The sequence below is a fragment of the Molothrus ater genome, unplaced genomic scaffold, assembly GCF_012460135.2.
Source record: "Molothrus ater isolate BHLD 08-10-18 breed brown headed cowbird unplaced genomic scaffold, BPBGC_Mater_1.1 matUn_MA100, whole genome shotgun sequence".
In the NCBI taxonomy this organism is placed as follows: domain Eukaryota; kingdom Metazoa; phylum Chordata; class Aves; order Passeriformes; family Icteridae; genus Molothrus; species Molothrus ater.
Window position 1 is genome coordinate 260,356 of NW_023416561.1, and position 15,947 is coordinate 276,302.

Below are 15,947 nucleotides of genomic sequence, written 5' to 3' on the forward strand. Positions count from 1 at the left end.
CCCAGGGTGTCCCCAGGGTGTCCCCCAGGGTGTCCCCAGTGGTGTTCCCAGTGTCCCCAGTGTTCCCCAGGGTGTCCCCAGTGGTGTCCCCAGTGTTGTCCCCAGTGTCCCCCAGTGTTGTCCCCAGTGTCCCCAGTGTGTCCCCAGTGTTGTCCCCAGTGTCCCCCAGGGTGTCCCCGGTGTCCCCAGTGTCCCCCAGTGTGTCCCCAGTGGTGTCCCCAGTGGTGTCCCCAGTGTCCCCAGGGTGTCCCCAGGGTGTCCCCAGTGTCCCCAGTGTGTCCCCGGTGTCCCCAGTGGTGTTCCCAGTGTCCCCCAGTGGTGTCCCCAGTGTCCCCCAGTGGTGTCCCCAGTGTCCCCAGTGTTGTCCCCAGGGTGTCCCCAGTGTTGTCCCCAGTGTGTCCCCAGTGTGTCCCCGGTGTCCCCAGTGTCCCTCACCGGTGCGGTTCAGGGTGGCCATGCTGGCCACAGCCTCCTGGTACGCCAGCTCCACCTCCTCACGCGTCACCACCAGCTTGATCTTGTTCCAGCGCTCGGGCTGCGGGGACAGCGGGGACAGTGTGGGGACAGGGTCAGGGACACTGAGGGGACAGCGGGGACAGTGTGGGGACAGTGCCAGGGACAGGGTCAGGGACACTGAGGGGACAGCGGGGACAGTGTGGGGACAGTGCCAGGGACAGGGTCAGGGACAGGGTCAGGGACACTGAGGGGACAGCAGGGACAGTGTGGGGACAGTGCCAGGGACAGGGTCAGGGACACTGAGGGGACAGCGGGGACAGCGTCAGGGACACTCTGGGGAGAGGGTCAGGGACATTGAGGGGACAGGGTCAGGGACACTGCAGGGGCAGCAGGGACAGGGTCAGGGACACTGTGGGGACACCCTGGGGACAGCCCCGCGGTGCTCAGGGCCCCTTTGGGGACACCAGGGGTGGCTCAGGGACTCCCAGGTGGGAGCTCCATCCCTTCAGGGACATCGGGGGTGGCTTTGGAGTCCCCTGGGGACACCTCAGGTGGGTTCCAGTCCCGTTGTGGCTCCTCCTGGGGACACCTGGGTGTGTGCAGACCCCTCTGAGGTGGCCCTGGGGACACAGGGCTGGCTCTGTGCCGCTGTCCCCGCGCAGGTGCTCCTGGGGTCACTCACCATGTCCAGCCACTGGTGGGCGGTGACAGCCATGTGTGTCCCCAGGGGCTTGGTCAGCACCAGCACGTCCCCAGGCACGGCACTGTCCGGCCTGGGCGGGGCTGGGGTCAGCGTGGGACACGCCCTGGGCCTGCCCCCATGTCCCCAAACCCCGCCCCATGTCCATAAACCCTGCCCCCATGTCCCAAACCCCGCCCCCATGTCCCCAAACCCCGCCCCATGTCCATAAACCCCGCCCCATGTCCCAAACCCCGCCCCCATGTCCCCAAACCCCGCCCCCCATGTCCCCAAACCCCGCCCCATCCTCCAAACCCCGCCCCATGTCAGTATCACGCCAATGATTGACAGGTATCAATGGCCCCGCCCACCACACTAATGATTGACAGGAGGCAGTGGCCCCTCCCACCCCACCATGATTGACATGTGCCAGTGCCCCCGCCCACCACACCCATGATTGACAGGCAGAAGTGGCCCTGCCCACCACACCAATGATTGACAGGAGACATTGGCCCCACCCACCACACAATGATTGACAGGCAGAAGTGGCCACACCCACCACACCAATGATTGACAGGAGACAGTGGCCCCTCCCACCACACTATGATTGACATGTGGCAGTGCCCCCGCCCACCACACCATGATTGACAGGAGACAGCGGCCACACCCACCACACCCATGATTGACAGGAGACAGTGGTCCCACCCACCATGCTATGATTGACATGTGGCAGTGCCCCCGCCCACCACACCATGATTGACAGACCATGGTCCCACCCACCACGCCATGATTGACAGGCCATGGCCCCGCCCCCGGCTCACATGATGAACTCGCTGGATTGGCAGACGGCGGTGGCCACGCCCCCCACGATGACCCAGGGGTTCAGCACCGTCTGTCCCCCGGTCACCGATGTCCCCCCGTCCTCGGCCGCGTCCCGGAAGCCCTGGATGATCAGCGGCATCACCTTGTCCCTCTCCTGGGGGGACACCGGCAGCGGCACTGTCACCCCCTGGGTCACTGTCACAACCACAGTGTGCCCTGCCACCACCCACAGTGTCACTGTCACCCCCTGGGTCACTGTCACACCCCGGTCACTGCCACCCCGGTCACTGTCACCCCCTGGGTCACTGTCACAACCACAGTGTCCCCTGCCACCCCGGTCACTGTCACCCCCTGGGTCACTGTCACCCCCTGGGTCACTGTCACACCCCGGTCACTGCCACCCCCTGGGTCACTGTCACCCCCTGTGTGGCCTGCCACCACCCACAGTGTCACTGTCACCCCGGGTCACTGTCACACCCCGGTCACTGTCACCCCCTGTGTGCCCTGCCACCACCCATAGTGTCACTGTCACCACCTGGGTCACTGCCACCCCCTGTGTGCCCTGCCACCACCCACAGTGTCACTGTCACCCCAGGTCACTGTCACACCCCGGTCACTGTCACCCCGGTCACTGCCACCCCCACAGTGTCCCCTGAAACCCCCCCGGGTCACTGCCACCCCCTGTGTCCCCTGAAATCCCCCTCAGTGTCACTGTCACCCCCTGTGTCCCTGTCAACTCCCCCCTGTCCCTGTCATCCTCTCAGTGTCCTTGTCACCCTGTGTCCCCTGTCACCCCTCCATGCCCCTGTGTCCCTCCATGTCCCTGTGTCTCTCCATGCCCCTGTGTCCCCCCATGTCCCTGTGTCCCCCTGTCCCTGTCCCCTCCTCGCTCAGCAGCATCAAGCCCCTGTCACCCTCAGGCTGTGTCCCCTCGTGTCCCCCCTGTGTCCCCCCATGTCCCCCTGTCCCTGTCACCTCGTCGCTCATGCGCTGGCTGACGCTCAGCAGCATCAGGACATTGTCACACTCTGTCACCCCCAGGCTGTGTCCCCCCATGTCCCTGTGTCCCCCCATGTCCCTGTGTCCCCCCGTGTCCCCTCCTGTCCCCGTCACCTCGTCGCTCATGCGCTGGCTGACGCTCAGCAGCATCAGGACATTGTCACACTCTGTCACCCCCATGGCGTACAGGTCACTCAGCACGTTGGCACAGGCGATGCGGCCCTGCAGGGGACAGGGGGCTTGGGGCTCCAGGACAGGAATGGGGGGCCCAAAATGGGATTGGGGGAGCCCAAAATGGGATTGGGGGGCCCAAAATGGGATTGGGGGGGGACCAAAATGGGATTGGGGAGCCCAAAATGGGATTGGGGGGCCCAAAATGGGATTGGGGCACCCAAAATGGGATTGGGGGGCCCAAAATGGGATTGGGGGAGCCCAAAATGGGATTGGGGAGCCCAAAATGGGATTGGGGGGGCCAGAATGGGATTGGGGGGCCCAAAATGGGACTGGGGGGGACCAAAATGGGATTGGGGGGGACCAAAATGGGAATGGGGGGCCCAAAATGGGATTGGGGGGGCCCAAAATGGGATTGGGGGGGCCCAAAATGGGATTTGGGGGGCCCAAAATGGGATTTGAGGGTTCCAGGACAGGACTGGGGGGCCCTGATGGTGTTTGGGGGATCCAGGGGAGGACTGGGGGGTTCAAAAGAGGCTTTGGGGGGCCCAGGTGAGATTTGGGGGGGGCCAAAATGGGATTGGGGGGGTCCAAAATGGGATTGGGGGGCCCAAAATGGGATTTGGGGGCCCAAAATGGGATTGGGGGGGTCTAGGACAGGACTGGGGGGCCCAAAATGGGATTGGGGCACCCAAAATGGGATTGGGGGGACCCAAAATGGGATGAGAGCTGCGGGATCCCTGGGGCTGATTTTGGGGTGCAGGAGGGGTTTATGGGGTCTCAGGGACGTTTTGGGGTGCCAGGGGGCATTTTTGGGGTCCCACAGGGGTTTTTGGGGTGCAGGGGGTATCTCTGGGGTCCCAGGGGTATCTCTGGGGTTTTTGGGGTCCCAGGGGTATCTCTGGGGTCCCAGGGGTATCTCTGGCGTTTTTGGGGTCCCAGGGGTGTTTCTGGGTGTTTTTGGGGTACCATCATGTAGGGGTCATCGATGATGGGGTAGAAGAAGTCCGTGGTCTGCACCAGCGAGAGCCCCCCGTGCCTCAGGGGGATCACACACGAGTCCAGGCCGATGCCTGCGGGCACAGGGGGCACTGAGAGACCATGGGGGGCACAGGGGGCACTGAGAGACCATGGGGGCACCATAGGGGCACTGAGAGACCATGGGGGGCACTGAGAGACCATGGGGGGCACAGGGGGCACTGAGAGACCATGGGGGGCACTGAGAGACCATGGGGGCACAGGGGGCACTGAGAGAGCATGGGGGGCACAGGGGGCACTGAGTGACCATGGGGGCACCAGAGGGCACAGGGGGGACTGAGTGACCATGGGGGGCACAGGGGGGCACTGAGTGACCATGGGGGCACCATGGGGGCACCATGGGGCACTGAGAGACCATGGGGGGGACCCAGAGCTCAGGGGGGGCACTGAGCCCATCATGGGGGGCACTGAGTCTGTCCTGGGGGCACAGAGCCCCTCAGAGGGGGCACAAGGGGGGCACCAAGGCCATCGGGGGGGCACTGAGCCCATCATGGGGGGCACAAAGGGGGCACTGAGCCCATCGGGGGGGGGCACTGAGCCCATCATGGGGGGCACCAAGCACTTATGGGGGTACTGAGCCCATCATGAGTGGGGCATTGGGCCCTCGGGGCGGGCACTGAACCCATCATAGGGGGCACAAGGGGGGCACCGAGCCCATCATGGAGGGCACAAGGGGGGCACCGAGCCCATCATGGGGGCACTGAGCCCATCACAGGGGGCACAAGGGGGGCACCACGTGCTCAGGGGGGGCACTGAGCCCATCACAGGGGGCACAAGGGGGGCACCGAGCCCATCATGGGGGGCACGAGGGGGCACTGAGACCATCATGGGGGCACAGAGCCCCTCAGAGGGGGCACGAGGGGGGCACTGAGCCCATCATGGGGGCACCAAGCCCTCAGAGGGGCACAGGTGGGGCACCAAGGCCATCGGGGGGGCACCGAGCCCATCACGGGGGGCACGAGGGGGGCACGGAGCCCCCCATGGCAGCACAGCCCCCGCCGGGGTGGGGCACGCAGGGCCGGGGCAGGGCCGGAACGCGGATCCGGTCGGGAGGGGGGACCCGGACCCGGGGGCCACGCCCCTCCCCTGTCCCCTCCCCCCTCCCCTGTCCCCTCCCCCCACGCCCTTTGCCCCCTCCCGCTCTCGCCAGGCGACCTTTGCACCGTGCCCCCCCCACGGGCCCGAAACCCCCCAGGTCTGACCCCTGAGCCCCCAAACCCCTCAGCGCCCTCACTGAGGGCTCCCCCAAAGCCCCTCAGCACCCCCGAGCCCGCCCGGAGCCCCCCAAACTCTTCAGTGCCCCCCTCACAGGGCTCCCCCAAACCCCTCAGCGCCCCCGAGCCCTCCTGGCTTCTCCTGAGCCCCCCCTGAAAGCCCCAAACAGCCCCAAACCCCTCAGCGCCCCCTCCGAGGGCTCCCCCAAAGCCCTCAGCGCCCCCGAGCCCACCCAGAGCCCTCCTGGCTCCCCCAAGCCCCCCGTCTGAGGGCTCCCCAAGCCCCTCAGGCTCCCTCAGCCGCACCCCCGGGCTCCCCCCAGAGCCCCCGGGCCCCTGCAGCCTCCCGGGCTCTCCCCACTCTCACCCAGCGCCGGGGCCCCGCCGCTCTCCGCTTCCTGCCCTTCCCCTCCGCCTCCTCCTCCCGGGCGCTGCCCTTCCAGTCCCGCCAGGAGCTTGAGCAGCGTCTCCTGCGGGACTTTGCAGCCTCAGCCGCGCAGCTCGCCGTAGGCCGTGAGGCGCCAGGCCGGGTCCAGCCCCAGCGCCGCGGGGTCCCAGCGCCGCGACCCGCCCGCCACCGCCGCCATCTTGGAATGCACGGGCCCGCCGAGCGCCGCCGCTGCCGATTGGCTGCGGGCCTGCCGCCGGCCGGCGCTGATTGGGCGAGCCGTGAGGGAGGCGGGCGCGGATTGGTGGGTTTGGAGAGGGAGGAGGTGGTGCGAGTGCTGGGCGGGGCGCAATGGGGGTGTGAGAGGTGAGGAGAGCGGCGATTGGTCTGTGGGCGAAGGAGGCGCGGCTCACCTGAGAGAGGAGGAAACAGCGCGAATCGGCGGCGGGAAGCGCGCGAGGCGAGCGCTGATTGGTCAGAGTGGCCGAGAAGGCGGGGCGCCGCGCGAAAGTGCGCGGGGATTGGCCGGACCCTCTGGGGGCGGAGCGCTCCCATTGGGTGGGCGGGGCCGCGTCGTGGCCGGAAGCGGAAGTGCTGTGCAGGTGCCACCATGGCGGCCCCGGGGACGGCGGACGGGGGAGGCTCCGGAGACTCCGCGGGGCCCGCGACGGGTGAGGGGGCACGGGCGGGAGCGGCCGGGGGGCAGCGGGGCCCGGGCAGGGCCGGGGGGGGTTGCGGGGTGGGGGATCCGGCTGGGGGTGCGGGGGGCGCTGGGGGGCTGCGGGGTGAGGGGGGCTGGGGGAATGGGGCAGAGCAGGGGGGACGGGGGGATCTGGGGGGTCCGGGGGCATCCCGGGGATCTGGGGGTGCTCTGGGGGGCTGGGGGCGGTTTTGGGGAGTCCGGGGGGCGGGGGTGTCAGGGGGATGAGGGGGGCTGGGGGCGTTTTCAGGGATCCCCGGGATCTGGGGGTATTGGGGGGTTTGAAGGATCTGGGGGGCTGAGGGTGATTTTGGGGGGTCCGGGTGATCTGGAAGGCAAAAGGGACTGGGGGTGTTGGGGGGGGTTTGGGGGCGGTTTTGGGGGGCGTGGGGCAGATGTGGCAGAGGGGTCATGGGCGGGCGGGGCTTTGGGACAGATCCGGGGGGCTGTGATGGGGGGGGACCCCAGGTGACCCCCGTGTCCGGGTGGGTGAAGTTCCCATCCTGTAGTGCCCGGGGGGGTTCCGGGGGGCTCAGCCTGGTGTCCCCCCGCCCCTCAGTGTCCCCTCAGTGTCCCCACAGTGTGAAGCTCCCATCCCGGGGTGCCTGGGGGGGCTCAGGGGGGGGTTTAGCCTGGTGTCCCCCTGTCCCTCAGTGACCTGTCCCTGTCCCCACAGTGTCCTGGTGTGTGAAATACGCCAGCCTGGGCGTGCTGGGGGATCTTAGGGGGGGTTTAGCCTGGTGTCCCCACCCCTCAGTGACAGCCCGGTGTCCCTTCAGTGTCCTGGTGTGTGAAGTGCACCAGCCTGGGCATGCTGGGGGATCTCAGGGGGGCTCAGGGGGGCTCAGCCCGGTGTCCCCACCCCTCAGTGGCCCATCCCTGTCCCCACAGTGTCCCTGTGTGCGGAGTGTGCCAGCCTGGGCGTGCCTGGAGGGGCTCAGGGGGGGTTTAGCCCGGTGTCCCCCTGTCCCTCAGTGACAGCTCGGTGTCCCCACAGTGTCCCTGTGTGTGAAGTGCGCCAGCCTGGGCGTGCTGGGGGGTCTCAGGGTGTCTCAGCCTGGTGTCCCCACCCCTCAGTAACCTGTCCCTGTCCCCTCAGTGTCCCTGTGTGTGAAGTGCACCAGCCTGGGTGTGCTGAGGGGTCTCAGGGTGTCTCAGCCCGGTGTCCCCACCCCTCAGTGACCTGTCCCTGTCCCCGCAGTGTCCCGGAAGGTGAAGTACGCCAGCCTGGGCGTGCTGGTGCTGCAGAACGCGTCGCTGGTGCTCAGCATCCGCTACGTGCGCACCCTGCCCGGGGAGAGGTTCCTGCCCACCACGGCCGTGGTGATGGCCGAGGCCATGAAGGGCAGCGCCTGCCTGCTGCTGCTGCTGATCCAGCACCGGGGTGAGCATGAGGGGACATTGGGGACACTGGGGACACTGGGGACATTGGGGACACTGGGGACATTGGGGACACTGGGGACATTGGGGACAATGGGGACATTGGGGACATGGGGACATTGGGGACACTGGGGACACTGGGGACATTGGGGACACTGGCGCTGTGCCTGCTGCTGCAGCTGATCCAGCACTGGGGTGAGCATGAGGGGACATTGGGGACACTGGGGACAGTGGGGACATTGGGGCTGTGCCTGCTGCTGCTGCTGATCCAGCACCGGGGTGAGCATGAGGGGACATTGGGGACATTGGGGACACTGGGGACAGTGGGGACATTGGGGACACTGGGGACACTGGGGACATTGGCTCTGTGCTTGCTGCTGCTGCTGATCCAGCACCGGGGTGAGCATGAGGGGACATTGGGGACACTGGGAACACTGGAGACACTGGGGACATTGGGGACAATGGGGACATTGGGGACAATGGGGACAATGGGGACAGTGGGGACATTGGGGACACTGGGGACAGTGGGGACAATGGGGACATGGGGACACTGGGGACATGGGCTCTGTGCCTGCTGCTGCTGATCCAGCACCGGGGTGAGCATGAGGGGACACTGGGGATATTGGGGACACTGGGGACAGTGGGGATATTGGGGACACTGGGGACATGGGCTCTATGCCTGCTGCTGCTGCTCATCCAGCACAGGGGTGAGCTGGGGACACTGGGGACATTGGGGGACACTGGGGACAGTGGGGACATGAGGGACACTGAGGACATTGGGGACACTGAGGACATTGGGGACACTGGGGACATTGGGGACAGCAGGGACACTGGGGACATGGTGACATTGGGGACATGGTGACACTGGGGATATGGTGACACTGGGGACACTAGGGACAGTGGGGACATGGTGACACTGGGGACAGTGGGGACATGGGGACATTGGGGACATGGTGACACTGGGGACATGGTGACACTGGGGACACTGGGGACAGTGGGGACATGGTGACACTGGGGACAGTGGGGACATGGTGACACTGGGGACAGTGGGGACATGGCGGGGCCAGGGCCACCCTGGCACTGTGCCATCCTCAGCTCTGAGGCGAGCACAGGCTGAGGGGGTGGGGACACAAAGGGGACACGAGGGACCAGGAGGGGACTGGGCAGGGGTCACACGGTGGGGACACTGGGGACATTGGAGGGACGCGGTGACGAGTGGCAGAGACCCGGGGGACACGAGGGGACACGGGAGGCTCACGGGGGGGTGGCAGGGACGGAGTGGCCGTGGCCACGTCCCCGTGCTGAGCCCTGTCCCCGCAGGCAGCGTCCGGCAGACGGCGGTGACGCTGCACGAGGCCGTGGTGGGACAGTTTGGGGACACGCTGCGCCTGGCTGTCCCCTCCCTCATCTACACCCTGCAGAACAACCTGCAGTACGTGGCCATCTCCAACCTGCCCGCCGCCACCTTCCAGGTGTGACACGGGGACACGGGACACACCGGGGGAGGTGGCACCTGGGGACAGCTGGGACACGGGGACAGGTGGCACCTGGGAGTGGTGGCACTCAGGGGGAGGTGGCACTTGAGGGGAGGTGGCACACGGAGGGAGGTGGCACACAGGGAGGTGGCACATGGGGACAGCTGGCACACAGGGAGGTGATGAGCTTGGGGACCTTGGTGACTGTCACTGTGTCCCTGTGGCCAAGTTATTGTGACAGCCACAGTGCGCTTGTCACCGTGTCCCTGTGACAGTTATGGTGTCCCTGTGACAGTCCCCATGTCCCTGGTGACAGTTATGGTGTCCCTGTGACAGTCCCCGTGTCCCTGTGACAGTTATGGTGTCCCTGGTGACAGTTATGGTGTCCCTGTGACAGTTATGGTGTCCCCATGACAGTTATGGTGTCCATATGACAGTCCCCGTGTCCCTGTGACAGTTATGGTGTCCCTGTGACAGTCCCCGTGTCCCTGGTGACAGTTACGGTGTCCCTATGACAGTGCCCATGTCCCTATGACAGTTATGGTGTCCCTATGACAGTCATGGTGTCCCTGTGACAGTCCCCATGTCCCTGTGACAGTCCCCATGTCCCTATGACAGTTATGGTGTCCCTGTGACAGTCACGGTGCTTCTGTCCTCATGTTCCTGTGACAGTGACCGTGTCCTTGTCCCTGTGTCCCTGTGACAGTCACAGTGTCCCTGTGACAGTCCCCATGTCCCTGTGACAGTCACGGTGTCCCTGTGCCTGTGTCCACCTGACAGCCACGGTGTCCTTGTCCTTGTGCCCTTGTGACAGTCACCCTGTCCTTGTCCCCATCTCCCTGTGACAGTCCCCGTGTCCCTGTGATAGTTGCGGTGTCCTTGTCCTTGTGACCCTGTGACAGTCGCAGTGTCCCCATCCTCACGTCCCTGTGACAGTCACCATGTCCTTGTCCCCATGTCCCTGTGACAGTCATGGTGTCCCTGTGCCCATGTCCCTGTGACAGTCACCCTGCCCCTGTCCTTGTGCCCTTGTGACAATGTCCGGGGTCCCTGTCCCTGATGTCCCTGCTGGTGACAGCGTCTGTGTCCCTGTTCCCACACCTGTGTGTCCCCACAGGTGACCCTGTCCTCAGGTGTTCTTGTCCCCCATGTGTCACTGTGTTCCCATCCCGCAGGTGACCCTGTCCCTGCTGTCACCAGCTGTCCCTGTCTCCCAGGTGACCCTGTCCCAGGTGACTGGGTCCCTGCTGTCCCTGCAGGTGGCTTTGTCCCTGTCCCAGGTGACTGTCCCCATGTCCCTGTCCCCGCTGTCCTCAGGTGATGTACCAGCTGAAGATCCTGTCCCTGTCCCCACTGACTGTCCCTGTCCCCAGCTGACCCTGTCCCTGCTGTCCCCAGCTGACTCTGACGCTGTCCCTGTCCCCACTGACTGTTCCTGTCCCCGCTGTCCCCACTGACTGTCCCCCTTGCTGTCCCTGTTGTCCCCACTGACTGTCCCCCTTGGTGTCCCCGTCCCCGCAGGTGACATACCAGCTGAAGATCCTGTCCCTGTCCCCCTGACCCTGTCCCCATGTCCCTGTCCCCGCAGGTGACATACCAGCTGAAGATCCGGTCCCTGTCCCAGCTGACCCTGTCCCCATGTCCCTGTCCCCATTGCTGTCCCCACATGACCCTGTCCCTGTCCCCACTGACTGTCTCCCTTGCTGTCCCCATCCCCGCAGGTGACGTACCAGCTGAAGATGCTGTCCCTGTCCCCACCGACCCTGTCCCCCTGTCCCTGTCCCCATTGCTGTCCCCGCAGGTGACCCTGTCCCTGTCCCCACTGACTGTCTCCATGTCCCTGTCCCCATTGCTGTCCCCGCAGGTGACGTACCAGCTGAAGATCCTGTCCCCACTGACTGTTCCTGTCCCCAGCTGACCCTGTCCCTCTCCCCAGCTGATGCTGTCCCCATGACCCTGTCCCCATTGCTGTCCCTGCAGGTGACATACCAGCTGAAGATCCTGTCCCTGTCCCCACTGTCCCCACTGACTGTCCCCCTTGCTGTCCCCATCCCCGCGGGTGACGTACCAGCTGAAGATCCTGTCCCCATGCTGTCCCCAGCTGACCTTGTCCCCATTGCTGTCCCCGCAGGTGACCCTGTCGCTGTCCCCACTGACTGTCCCCATGTCCCTGTCCCCGCAGGTGACGTACCAGCTGAAGATCCTGTCCCTGTCCCAGCTGACCCTGTCCCCATGTCCCCATGTCCCTGTCCCCATTGCTGTCCCCACAGGTGACCCTGTCGCTGTCCCCACTGACTGTCCCCATGTCCCTGTCCCCATTGCTGTCCCCAGCTGACCCTGTCCCCATGTCCCTGTCCCCGCAGGTGACGTACCAGCTGAAGATCCTGACCACGGCGCTGTTCTCGGTGCTGCTGCTGGGCACGGCGCTGTCGCGGCTGCAGTGGCTGTCGCTGGCGCTGCTGTTCGCGGGGGTGGCGCTGGTGCAGGCGGAGCAGGCCCGGGCCGTGCCGGCCGCGGGGGCGCTGCCGCCGTCCGCGGGCCCCGAGGGGCCGCCCCAGAGCTACGCCGTGGGGCTGGCGGCCGTGGCCGCCTCCTGCCTGTCCTCGGGCTTCGCCGGCGTCTACTTCGAGCGGCTGCTGAAGCGCTTGGGCGGCTCCATCTGGCTGCGCAACGTGCAGCTGGGCGCCGTGGGCACGGCCGTGGGGCTGGGCGCCATGCTGGCCGCCGAGGGCCCCGCCGTGGCCGCGCTCGGCTTCTTCTACGGCTACAACGGCGCCGTGTGGGCCGTGGTGGTGAACCAGGCGGCCGGGGGGCTGCTGGTGGCCGTGGTGGTGCGCTACGCCGACAACATCCTCAAGGGCTTCGCCACGGCGCTCTCCATCCTGGCCTCCACGGCCGCCTCGGCGCACCTGTTCGGCTTCCGGCCGCGCGCGCCCTTCCTGGCCGGCACCGCCATGGTGCTCGCCGCCGTGGTGCTCTACGGGCGGCCCCGCGGCCAGGCCGCCGCCCGCGGGCAGGACCCCGGCAAGTCAGTGGGGCCCTAGGGAGGGACGGACACGGGGACGCCGCGGGGCCGAGGGGACGGAGGGAGGGACGGGACGGACGGGGCCGCGAGCGGGGCGGGGAGACCCAGGTGAGGGGTGAGCAGGTGAGGGTGCCAAGGTGAGGAGGGGACCCAGGTGAGGGGCAGCAGGTGAGGGTGCCAAGGTGAGGGGTGCGCAGGTGAGGGTGCTGAGGTGAGGAGGGGACCCAGGTGAGGGGTGCACAGGTGAGGGTGCCCAGGTGAGGGGACCCAGGTGAGGGGCTGCAGGGTGAGCAGGTGACAGTGTCCAGGTGAGGGGCAGCAAGTGAGGGCTCAGCAGGTGGCAGGATCTCATTAGGGCTCATTAGGACTCATTAGTATGGTGGAGGAGCTTGGGGGGGTCCCCAGGGGTCAGCAGGTGAGGGGCAGTAGGTGGCAGGGCCTCATTAGGCTCATTAGAGCTCGTTAAGGTTCATTAGAGCTCATTAGTATGGTGGAGGAGCTTGGGGGTCCCCAGGGTCAGCAGGTGAGGGGACCCAGGTGAGGGGCAGCAGGTGGCAGGGGCTCATTAGAGCTCATTAGGGCTCATTAAGACTCGTTAGGCTCATTAGTCTCATTAGTATGGTGGAGGAGCTTGGGGGGTCCCCAGGGGTCAGCAGGTGAGGGGAGCCAGGTGGCAGGGCCTCATTAGAGCTCATTAGGACTCATTAGGGCTACTTAGGCTCATTAGCCTCATTAGAGTTCATTAGAGCTCATTAAGACTCGTTAGGCTCATTAGGGCTCATTAGTACGGTGGAGGAGCTTGGGGGTCCCCAGGGTCCGCAGGTGAGGGGACCCAGGTGAGGGGCAGCAGGTGGCAGGGCCTCATTAGGGCTCATTAGAGCTCATTAAGGCTCATTAACCTCATTAGTATGGTGGAGGAGCTTAGGGGTCCTCGGGTCAGCAGGTGGCAGGGGCTCATTAGGCTCATTAGGGCTCATTAGAGCTCCTTAGGCTCATTAGGGCTCATTAACCTCATTAGCCTCGTTAGGATGATGGAGGAGCTGGGGGGTCAGCAGGGGGGACCCCGGTGTTGGCCTTGTTTGGGTGGTGGGGACTCGTTAAGGCTCATTAAGGCTCATTAAGGACCTGCAGAGGCTCATTAGGGGATGGGGAGCTCATTAAGGCTCATTAGGGACCTGCAGAGGCTCGTTAGGGAGTTCGTTAATGCTCATTAATTGTTGGGGGCTCATTAAGGCTCATTGGGTGCTGGGGGATGCTGAGGTGGAGATTAATGAGGCCAGAGGTTAACGAGGTCAGCAGGGTTAATGAGATCAGAAGTTAATGAGGTTAATGAGGTCAGCAGGGTTAATGGGGTTAATGAGGTCAGCAGGGTTAATGAGATCAGAGGTTAATGAGGTTAATGAGGTCAGCAGGGTTAATGAGGTCAGTGGGATTAATGAGGTTAATGAAGGAGCTCTGGGTTAATGAGATCAGTGGGGTTAATGAGATCAGAGGTTAATGAGGTTAATGAAGGAGCTCTGGGTTAATGAGGTCAGTGGGGTTAACGAGGTTAATGAGATCAGAGGTTAATGAGGTCAGTGGGATTAATGAGGTTAATGAAGGAGCTCTGGGTTAATGAGGTCAGCGGGGTTAACGAGGTCAGAGGTTAATGAAGGGTTAATGAGGGGCTCATTGGGACCCCGCCCCCCGGCCGGTGGGGGAGGGGCCGGATGTACAGATTTTGTAGGGGGGAGGGGCCGGGCGCGTTTTTAACGAGCTTTGGGGCTAATAAAGGAGGATTTGGTTAAAGCGCGTGCTGGGGGGCACTAACACACTAACCCGGGGGGCTGGGAGCCATGGGGGACAGCATGGGATCCATGGGAGATGGATGGGATCCATGGGGGCCATAGGGGATCCATGGGGGATGGATGGGATCCATGGGGATGGATGGGAGCCATGGGGGCCATAGGGGCCAAATGGGATCCATGGGGGATGGATGGGAGCCATGGGGGATGGATGGGATCCATGGGGGACAGCATGGGATCCATGGGGGATGGATGGGATCCATGGGGGACAGCATGGGATCCATGGGGGATGGATGGGAGCCATAGGGGACAGCATGGGATCCATGGGGATGGATGGGATCCATGGGGATGGATGGGATCCATGGGGGATGGATGGGATCCATGGGGATGGATGGGATCCATGGGGGACAAATGGGATCCATGGGGATGGATGGGATCCATGGGGATGGATGGGAGCCATGGGGATGGATGGGATCCATGGGGGCCAAATGGGATCCATGGGGCCAAATGGGATCCATGGGGCCAAATGGGATCCATGGGGGCCAAATGGGATCCATGGGGCCAAATGGGATCCATGGGGGATGGATGGGATCCATGGGGATGGATGGGATCCATGGGCGACGGATGGGATCCATAGGGGACTGCCCAGGGCGGGATGGGATCCACAGGGGACTGCATGGGATCCACAGGGGGCCAAATGGGATCCATAGGGGCCGCATGGGATCCATAGGGGACTGCCTGGGACCGGGATGGGGGGGCGGGATGGGATCCACAGGGAACCAACCCCCTGGACTGTGTGAGATCCATAGGAACTGTCCAGGGCCCTATAGAATCCATAAGGGACCCTCCCCCCTGGGCCATATGGGATCCATAGGGACCTGCCTGGGACCATACAGGATCCATAGGGGGAGCCCCCAGGGCTGTATGGGATCTATAGGGACCCTCCCCAGATCCCACAGGACCCCTCAGGGATCCATAGGGACCTCCTGGGGCCTTACAGGATCCATAGGGAGCCCCTGGACCCTGTACGATCCATAGGAACTGCCCAGGGCCCTATAGAATCCATAAGGGACCCTCCCCCCTGGGCCGTATGGGATCCATAGGGGACCCCCCCAGGGCCGTATGGGATCCCCCAGGGCTCTCCCAGCCCCTGCAGACCCCTCTGGAGCTCCCCGGGCCCTATAGGATCCATAGGGCCTCTCAGGGTCTCTCTCTCTTGCAGGTCTCCCAGCAAGGCCAAGGGCACCTGACGGCACTGAGCGACCCCGGGCCCTATAGAGCGACCCCGGGCCCTATAGAGGCTGCCTGGGGCCCTATGGGGCACTATAGGATCCATATGGACCCTCTATAGGGCCCTGTGCTCGCCCCAGGACCCCTCAGTCCCTACAGCTGCCATATGGACCCTCCCCATCATGGGGGCTATAGGGACAGCTCCCCCCCAGTCCCTATAGGGGCCATATGGACCCTCCCCATCATGGGGGCTATAGGGACAGCTCCCCCCAGTCCCTATAGGGGCTATATGGACCCTTCCCCCCCATCCCTATAGGGGCCATATGGACCCTCCCCCCAGTCCCTATAGGGGCCATATGGACCCTCCCCCCAGTCCCTATAGGGGCCATATGGACCCTCCCCAGTCCCTATAGGAGGACTCAATGACACTCCTGGTCCCCATAGGAGCCCTATGGCCATGCCCCCCTCCCGGGGGCTATAGGAGACCCCCCCAGGTCCCTATAGGGGCCATAGGGCCCCCCCGCGCGGGTTTGAGGTGAATTAAGAGGATTTTGGTCAAACCTTGGCTCCGCGCCATCGCCAGGGG

At 64.8% G+C, this 15,947-nt stretch overlaps 2 protein-coding genes across 5 annotated transcripts in view; one reads left to right on the forward strand and one right to left on the reverse strand.

Moving 5' to 3' along the window:
* LOC118700930 (selenide, water dikinase 2-like) overlaps positions 1 to 5,973 on the reverse strand; it is an 11,131-nt gene extending 5,158 nt beyond the window's left edge. The window contains exons 1-6 of the mRNA XM_036405503.1: positions 5,747 to 5,973; positions 4,097 to 4,200; positions 3,071 to 3,178; positions 1,957 to 2,111; positions 1,139 to 1,229; positions 436 to 535 (exon numbers count right to left, since the gene is read on the reverse strand). Of these exons, the coding sequence (XP_036261396.1) occupies positions 436 to 535; positions 1,139 to 1,229; positions 1,957 to 2,111; positions 3,071 to 3,178; positions 4,097 to 4,200; positions 5,747 to 5,966 (778 nt within the window). The 5' untranslated portion in view covers positions 5,967 to 5,973. The remainder of the gene's footprint in view (positions 1 to 435; positions 536 to 1,138; positions 1,230 to 1,956; positions 2,112 to 3,070; positions 3,179 to 4,096; positions 4,201 to 5,746) is intronic.
* A 384-nt stretch (positions 5,974 to 6,357) lies between these two features.
* Positions 6,358 to 15,921, forward strand: SLC35A2 (solute carrier family 35 member A2). Of its 4 annotated transcripts, XR_008509049.1 has the most exons (6): positions 6,358 to 6,438; positions 7,669 to 7,851; positions 9,168 to 9,319; positions 11,686 to 12,484; positions 12,545 to 13,787; positions 13,850 to 14,135. XR_008509049.1 is itself a non-coding variant. In XM_036405512.1 (5 exons), the coding sequence occupies exons 1-5, from the start codon at positions 6,378 to 6,380 to the stop codon at positions 15,379 to 15,381; spliced, it is 1,089 nt and encodes a 362-aa protein (XP_036261405.1). In that variant the 5' UTR covers positions 6,358 to 6,377; the 3' UTR covers positions 15,382 to 15,921. The 4 variants fall into 4 exon arrangements, 1 of the variants encoding a protein (XP_036261405.1); XR_008509048.1 differs by having other exon boundaries at positions 11,686 to 12,501; positions 12,619 to 14,135; XR_008509047.1 differs by having other exon boundaries at positions 12,545 to 14,135.
* Positions 15,922 to 15,947: the final 26 nt, after the last annotated feature.

Bases quoted from the DNA above. Each gene is read 5' to 3' on its own strand.
- SLC35A2 (XM_036405512.1), top strand. From the start codon at position 6,378: ATGGCGGCCCCGGGGACGGCGGACGGGGGAGGCTCCGGAGACTCCGCG. The intron at 7,852-9,167 runs GTGAGCATGAGG...CTGTCCCCGCAG, and splicing joins GCTGCTGATCCAGCACCGGG to GCAGCGTCCGGCAGACGGCG. The intron at 12,351-15,353 runs GTCAGTGGGGCC...TCTCTCTTGCAG, and splicing joins CGCGGGCAGGACCCCGGCAA to GTCTCCCAGCAAGGCCAAGG.